The sequence below is a fragment of the Acanthisitta chloris genome, unplaced genomic scaffold, assembly GCF_000695815.1.
Source record: "Acanthisitta chloris isolate BGI_N310 unplaced genomic scaffold, ASM69581v1 scaffold26119, whole genome shotgun sequence".
Lineage (NCBI taxonomy): Eukaryota > Metazoa > Chordata > Aves > Passeriformes > Acanthisittidae > Acanthisitta > Acanthisitta chloris.
This window is the reverse complement of record NW_008693486.1, coordinates 7,773-16,022: the sequence shown is the minus strand read 5'-3', so window position 1 is coordinate 16,022 and position 8,250 is coordinate 7,773. Positions and strand designations below refer to the sequence as shown.

The 8,250-nt window shown below is 41.9% G+C and overlaps 1 protein-coding gene across 1 annotated transcript in view; it reads left to right on the top strand.

Moving 5' to 3' along the window:
* The window catches only part of PIAS2 (protein inhibitor of activated STAT, 2), a gene marked incomplete at its 5' end in the record, with an annotated part of 11,416 nt that overhangs the window by 206 nt on the left and 2,960 nt on the right, over positions 1 to 8,250 (top strand). The window contains 6 exons of the mRNA XM_009083095.1: positions 1,945 to 2,050; positions 2,632 to 2,705; positions 3,572 to 3,732; positions 4,825 to 4,958; positions 5,421 to 5,589; positions 7,750 to 7,889. Coding sequence (XP_009081343.1) covers positions 1,945 to 2,050; positions 2,632 to 2,705; positions 3,572 to 3,732; positions 4,825 to 4,958; positions 5,421 to 5,589; positions 7,750 to 7,889 — 784 coding nt within the window. The remainder of the gene's footprint in view (positions 1 to 1,944; positions 2,051 to 2,631; positions 2,706 to 3,571; positions 3,733 to 4,824; positions 4,959 to 5,420; positions 5,590 to 7,749; positions 7,890 to 8,250) is intronic.

Genomic DNA, 8,250 nt, shown 5'->3' with positions numbered 1-8,250 from the left:
CTGGAAAGGTGTACACTAGCAAGTGTTTGGTATTAGGTGGCTGAACTTATTATCAGTGCCAGAAAACAAAGTTTGCTTTAGAACTATGGTAGTTTTCAGTAGCATATATAAGATTCACATACAGGTGGAAAGAATTCCTTATACAATTCACATTAGGAATCCTGCTTTTAGGGTTTGCCTGAAATGCATGTCAAAAATAACAAACTGGGGTTTTTTTGTGGTGTAAATAGTAAATCCCCCTGTGGATTTATTAAGGAAAGAAAGGAATACTGCAAGGAATTTCTGACCTCATCCTGGGTTTAAATAACTGTTGCAGCAGCCCTTTCAGCTGTTAGCAAGTCAAGAACTACTTATTCCTTTATCTGTGACTAGGTGTATTAATTCTGGGTTGAGTTACCAAAGTAGTTTGCTTTTTGAATTTTTCTTCTAAACAAAATTATGTGATATAAAGACACCACATGTCTCAAAGCGAGACTCTAGTATAAGCTTTTATACACTAACTGAAGTTTTAAAAAGAAACTGGAGAGAAAGCTAATATTCAAAAAATAAATGAAGGGCAGTGCTGACATCAGAGTGATTTTTCTAAAACAGAGGTGGATGGAAAGATCTGAGCCATTGCTGCTCAATCAGAAAGCATAGACAGAACTTAAAATTACTACAGTGGTGTGCGTGCTCTTTGCCTCTCCTGCTGATCCCTGCTTTCTTCCTCTGTATCAGCCAAAACATACTGTCATGGAAGCAGATGACTTGGAATGCTTGGACATCCTACCCTTTGCCCTGAGAGGTGAAGTGAGTTCTTTGATTTAATGTTGGTTACAGAACTCACATGGCAGCCATCGCTTTTCATTCTCAAAGTCAGACCCTGGATGACAATGTAGAGTGTCAGCAGCTCAGGTGGTGTAAGGGCTTGTTGGTGTGGATTGGGCTGATAGCAGTGGGCTGCTGAGCAAAGGGGGCATAAACCCCTCAGAGCTGGCCTGACTTGAGCCGATAGAATCTTCTCTGTTGGCAACAGTCATTCTTTAAGGAAAAAAAGAAAATCCATTTTTCTTAGTGGTTTCATGTGCATTTAGAACTCTTTATCTGCTCGTGTAGGTAAAAGCTGGTTTTCCTGTAGAGGATAAAGGAGGAGCAGGGCTGTAGGTGCTGTTTAAAATTCCTGTGTGGTACCCAGGCAGTATAGGATAGGATCCATACGAAAGTGGCTGGCAGGGAGTGGAAATAGGATATCACAGGTTGTGCTCATTATACAGATGAAACCATTATTATCCTGCAGTAGTGGTGCTTGGAGAATTTTCTCTTCATTGGTGACCTTGAGGAGGGAGTGAACACTGATCAAAAGCAGCTGGCATGTGGTGTGAGTTGGGGAGGAGTAGGAAGTGCTGGAGAATGAGGCCAGGCCAGACTCAGAGGAGCAGACATGGTGTGATGAATCTAGGCTTAGAAGAGCAGAGCAAGGTAAAGAAAGGGTACAAAGAAGTTGGGGCAATTCTGTGCCATCTGAAGATGTTGTGTTTGCACCTGAGAGACATTTTACCTTTTTCACGTTATCCTTTGAGCTCCCCTCTAACAGGTAGACACTGGGGAAAAAGGGAAGGATTTAGGACACAATTGTGAGTTCTTAAATACTGCATGTATGACATGTCATAATCTAAATCCTCTTTCCAAGAAAATAGTCCAGATGTCTCTTGGTTGTGGAATTACTTTTTTTTAGTTATGTCATAACTGGAGTAGGACAATGGGACTTGACAGGTAGAAGAATTCTGGCAGAGAAGAATTCTGGACTTCCACAGTGTTGAAGTTGTCTGTCAGTGCTTAATAATGATTAAGCAAAGAATCACATTTTTGTTTTTACTGTAAGCTACTAGTGTAAACAGTGATCTGTTGTCATAGTGTAAGTGCTGTATGAGATCAATATTTAATCTTCAATCACTCTTTTTGTAGAATTACTCCATGTCTGTATATCTCGTTCGTCAGCTCACTTCAGCTATGCTTTTGCAGAGGTTAAAAATGAAAGGTATCAGAAACCCTGATCATTCCAGAGCACTAAGTAAGTCTAATGAACTTGTCTGCCTGTACTTTTGGAGGGTGGTTGGTGGCTCTTTAAAACTAGAACTGGTAATACTTGGTAGATTTGCAGCATTTTGAGAAGAAAATCCATGCCCCAGGGTATCACAGGTTTCCTTTGCTGTCGCTGAGGCATCACGACTTTTCCAGTGAGGGTCCCTGGGCTGCTAGGGAGCACACCTAGAGATCCCACCTGAAATGTCCTTATGGGAACGCCATGAGTGCTCCTTGCTGTGCTGGGCTGTGGAGTGCAGCTGATTCTGTTCACCTGCACAGGATGCTGATTGTACCTCACTCACTGATAATTGTTTTATTTATCTTTTCGCATGTTGGGCTGAGTTGCTCTACTAACCATGTGGCTGCTAGTGCAACAGGTGCAGTCAAACAGTCCTTTGTGCAGTGTTTGCCAGTTGCTTATAAGTTGTGAAATTCTTGGGTTTTTTTCTAGATGTTTAATTTTATTTTATTTTTAGATAGCTGAAAAGAAAGTAAATATACTGCTGCATCGAGATTAGCACTTGAAATAATGATGTCTGTGTATAACTTCTGAATTTATTTTAATAGTTAAAGAGAAACTAACTGCGGATCCTGATAGTGAGATTGCCACGACCAGTCTCCGGGTATCTCTGATGTGTCCTGTAAGTACACCTGGAAATTTCCAGATGGGGATTTATATTTTCATCTGTAGTGCAGAGTTGGACTCCTTTTAAAAGATACTGCTTTAGAAACCTTCCTGGCTTTACATTTTATAGTAATGGGTCAGTATACAACAGTGAGAGGAGAGAAGGGTGCATCTACAAGCACCTGGTTGGAGCAGCAGTCACCCAGCTGTGGTCTAGGACTGTGAAAGCCTCAGCTGTGATGTACTCAGTTAAGCTGCTGCTCATGTGTGTAGAGTGAGGTCTGTAGAAGGAGTAATCTCCTGTTTTGAGGTGTTGACCCTAATTGGGCAGGCTGGCAGAATAATTAAAGGATACAGTGATAAATAAAACCTTGTATCTCCTCATCGGGGTGGCATTGCTTGTACTGCCAGCTACTGTAGCAAAAAAAAAAAAAAAAAAAGCCTGATCACCTTGTAACAAGGTAAATGCTGCCTTGGGGTTTCTCTTCCCACTTAGAAATTACTCATTCTGAATCTAACATGTACCTGGAGCTTAGAAAAACCCTTGAAATATTCGGTTAAAAGAAAATTATAAAAGCAAGTATTTCAGTAGGTCATTTAATAAAAATAAAACCCTGGAATTAACATTGTTGCAGATCCATTAGAAATGTTTCTCACTGTTTTCAGCTTGATGAAGTCTTTGAGCATGGCCTTATTGTTCCTTTAACAATTGCACTGTAGGTGCTGTGATCAGGTGGACTTGCTCGTAGCTCCCTTAGTCCTGGGCGCCTCGGTAGTGAGCAGAGATAGTTGTTTTCACTGAATGCCTCTGGATTCATTGTTAGCATCCGGGCCTGCCTTGCTGCCTTCTGTTCTGACATGCTTTAAATGCCTCTCCTGCAGCTGGGAAAAATGAGACTGACGATTCCATGCCGAGCTGTGACTTGCACACACCTCCAGTGTTTTGATGCTGCTCTTTATCTTCAAATGAATGAAAAGAAGCCCACCTGGATCTGCCCGGTCTGTGACAAAAAAGCAGCTTATGAGAGCCTAATACTAGATGGGTAAGAGGCTGGGCTTACAGATTACAGAGTTACTTAAAATTTTTTGTTATGTACACTGTTGAGGTCCTTGCAGTCCTTCCGAGGGACGGACTACAGCGTACCAATATGATGCTCTGATAGTCAACTTTATTTAGGGCACCTAACAGTATTTGTAGTAAAATGTCTCCTGTACATGCAGCTACACACTGATCACACAATTTTGGATTGGTCGCTCAACTTGGCAGTGCGTCCAGTTCTTACTTAGGATAGGTTACAAGTTTAAGCTGCATCCCGCTCTCACATCCTGGGAAACTGATAACGAGGGCTACACAGTGTCTATGAGAATCTAAACAACAGCACTATTCCTAGCTTGTTAGCAAGATGACCTATCCATAAGGCAGTAAAGCTAAAAACCCTGGCAGCAGGAGAGAACAAGACCATTATAAGGTGTTGGATTGAAGACACAGGAATGCATGAAGATAGAAACAAGGTCAGCAAGACCTATTTTGTGTGTCTTTGTTTTAAATTGCTTAAGCATTCCTTGAACTGTTGGTCAGGTTACAGCTCCTCTGCTAGCCAGGCCCCAGCAGTACACGATAGCTAATTTTGTGACTTGAGGTTTAACCATTTCATACTATTTTTGTCAAAATACTTTACACTGGGAGGTACTGTTAGACTCTCTGGTTGGTTTCTCTTCCCATGTAATGAACTACATAAGTTTATTTTCTAACTGTGTTGTTAGACTCTTGAGTTTCTGTGTATGTCCTCTGGAGAAATCCAAATGTGATATCTAAGGATAGGTCTTTATATTTTTTATATTTTAAACTTTGACCTCATAAAAAAGTGACGAATGTGGTTCAAAGGATGATGATTTCTGATTTCTGTGTGGAAATCTGTGAATTGCAGTAATATTGGAATGAAATACAGATAGCTTGGGATAATCTTACTCTCTGATATCTGCAAAGGCTGTAATTTCAGGCTTTCAGGTAAGAGGAACGAGGAAGAAAGTAGATAGCAGTGAGTGAAAGATGATATAATTAGTTTTTCCACTGTCTCCATTTCACTTAGAATAAAAATTTCACTTGGAATCAAAAGGGAAACTTTATTTTTCAGGCTCTTTATGGAAATACTTAATGAATGTTCAGATGTGGATGAGATCAAATTCCAAGAAGATGGCTCCTGGTGCCCAATGAGGCCAAAGAAAGAAGCTGTGAAAGTCTCGAGTCCACAGTGCACCAAAATAGAAAGTATGTACATCTGGGTACTAGTAGCAAACCAGGAAAAAGTTTTGGAGACTTAGTTGTAGCTTGGATAATGTGTGTGGATGTTGGTGTTTGTTTTGTGGGGGCCTTAATACTTCTAACCTTCTTGTTATTTAAACTGAAAAAGAAAGGGTTGTGTCTCTAAGTATGCATTTTTTTTGCTTTATAAGAATTCATAAAAAATAATTTTTTGCTCTTTATAATAGCTGTTAAGAAAATGAAAGGTTGCTCTTAAGTCCTTAAACCAATAAGTGAAGATGGAGGTTTGTGGTTTAATATTGTCAGTGTGACACTGAATCGTCATAAAGCAGTTCCTGGGCTGTAACATTGATTGTAGTCACCAGGAAGGTGATGAAACCAGGATCTGAGTTCCCGGTTCTGTTGCAAATAGAAACTGCTGATGTCACCAGCATTTAGAGAACAGTGATGTTTTATTATCTTCTTCAGGTTCCAGTGTCAGCAAACCATGTTCCGTGACAGTGGCCAGTGAGGTAAACAAGAAGAAAGTTGATGTTATTGACTTGACTATAGAAAGCTCTTCTGATGAAGAAGAAGATCCTCCTCCCAAACGGAAGTGCATATTTATGTCTGAAACACAAGGAAGCCCAACCAAAGGGTTTGTCAATTTTAAAGTTAGTTGTTATTCTGTAATGTCTCAGATAATCTGATCTGTAGAGAAATGGACTTGAGATCCAGCTCCACACTTCCAGAGAATTTTTCAGGCCTCTCCTTGCAGAAGGTTGTGTTGATACAGTAATTTTTTTGGGCAGAACAGTATTAATTAGTTTTACATCTCACAAAAGGCTTGAGCTGACTGTTGCTGTGTTTTCAGGGATGTTTCTCCATAGGAAAGGAAGGTGACTAAGCTAATGGACAGGGTTCGCCTGAGAAAGTAGGTTATGCCAAGTGGAGAAGCTTTATGCATTCTTGCTTAGGGTCATCTTAAAGGCTTTTTTCTTGCTGTCTGTTACACCCTGTATCTAACATGCTCTGGTGCCCTGGGAACGAGGCTGTGTTGTGTGCTTCATGTATCCCATCAGTCTTGGACAGGAAGCACTTTGCTGTTTTGAATTAAGACAAGCTTTTCCTCCATATTTCTGTTAAACTCTGGAATGTCTTGGATGCTGTTGTTGGCCATGGTTATCAGTCAGTCCTGCAACTTGGTTAGCACAACCAGTGACTTCCCAAGTCGTCTGGCGACTGCTCTGTCTTTGTAGTCAGGCCTGACATCTGCACCAGGCCTGCACAGCTGTTTTACTGCTGTGCCACCTTCTGTCTGTCCCAGGCTGTGCACCTCAGCTCAGGTACTGTTTTGTGGTTTCCAAAGCATTCTTGCTCTTGGCCTGTGGGGCACTGAAGATCTGCAGGGAGCAAGGGGTACTGGTCAGGCTTGCCAACATTCACTGCCCTCTGAGGTGATTTCAAGCTCAGCTCTTAGTAATGGCTCATCAGTTAGTGTTGCTGCATGCATGAGGGGTCTGCCTGTGTCTCTGCATAGTGGCTTATGTCTTGTACTAAAACAATAGTAATAAAACCAAACCCCCTCTGTTTTGCCAGAAGAAATGAGCAGGTATACTGTGTCTCTAGTCCATAGGAGTGTGTGGTCTTTGGTAAGCAAATAGTTGGTCATCTTCAGCCAGTTTCAGCAGTCATACTGAAATGCAGTTGCTTTTTGTGAGGATTGTGGAGGAGTCCTTCTGCAAGAGACTTTCTTATTTTGTAAAAAAAATGGCTACAAAAACATCTCTTAATGAGGTTTCAAAAGGCACAGAGACTTTCTTCCGTGCTCCTGTGTTTCAGATGGCTACCTGCAACCATAATTGTAGGAGGACTATGTTTTCTTGTCTCTGTGACCCATGTATTTTCCTTGCTGTTTGGGTATGGATATATGGCATGTTTTCATTCTTCAAGTAAAGGTAGGCATTTGAGGAATAGCTTATCTCCTATAAACTATGTTGTCTGGATGCTAGTTTTGGCAAAACTGTGTGGTGTCATCCCATAGACAACAGCAATATAAGCTGAAGTATGAGAGGTGCTCGAGAGGGGAGGTTCTGAAATTCAAGCTTCTGACATTAGAAGTAGCTTAAATGGACCAAGGCAGCAGTCTAGGGGGGAAGACGTGAGTGGATAACACTCATGGCTGGATGGAGTGATGTGGAGCAGCTGGGTGTGTAATACTGGGTGTTTCCACCTGACTTGGAGTTGATGAACTATTTTATGCATATGGCTGGTGCCTGTGAACACCTGTGGCATCATCTGTAACAGTGCTGTGAAGAGGTCAGGTGGCAAGAGAAGAAGCAGAAAAGTTGCAGCTCTTGGAGAGCTGATCTAAACTTGGGTTCAAGCTGTGAGCAAAGATGGGCTTAAATTTAATTCCCCTGTGTGTAATATGTGCTCCAGGGCCTGGATAATGGTCAGTTGTACCAAGGAACAGTTCTGTACTCTCCTCCTGGCTCTGGCCACCTGCACATCCCTCTCAGGGTCTTCACAGACACCCATTTCTGTCTCTGACTGTTGCCAGTAATTCCAGCACTGTATTTTGTCTTAATGCTGACTTGCTCCTATGTCACAGCTGCTGTTGAGAGCCAAGATGTGGCCATGTTATTATGAAGATTGCTAGGAGAGAGAAAATTAGAGTGGAACACTGTGTACTGAGTGGCCACACTATAGCTGTGCTGTAACAGTGACTTGTAAATGAGAGTGCACAGCAGTGCATGATTTCCCTTTTGCAGCTAACAGTCAGGTTGTCTGTAATTTCCCATGCTGTTTGAAACAGGGTTCTCATGTATCAGCCATCCACTGCCAGAGTGCCCAGCGTGACGACCGTTGATGCTGCTGCTATTCCTCCTTCATTAACAGACTACCCAGTACCATTCCACCACCCACCAATATCCAGTATTTCATCAGACTTGCCAGGTAGGTGCTGGATTTTTTCGTGTGTATTCTAGCAGTGTTATTACTTTGCGGGGTGGGTAAAAATTGGAGAATTGGTTGACTCTTTGTTGTATTTTGTTTTTAACGGAACAAGACTATATGCAGTATTGCACTGATGTGATGCCTAGACAAGCCCAGTACAGGCTGGCTGCCCAGTTTCAGATTGCATTTTGCAACAGTGGTGTGACAAACATTGCTTTTGGGGTACAAATTGGCACTTGGGCACGGCAGCCAGAAACTGCTCTCACTATGTTCAGTCAGACTTGCTGTAAACATCCGGTGGTTACGTGCTGTAGAAGCGAGGGAGAGCAGCTGCTTGTTTAAGTTACTAGAAGTGTGAAGG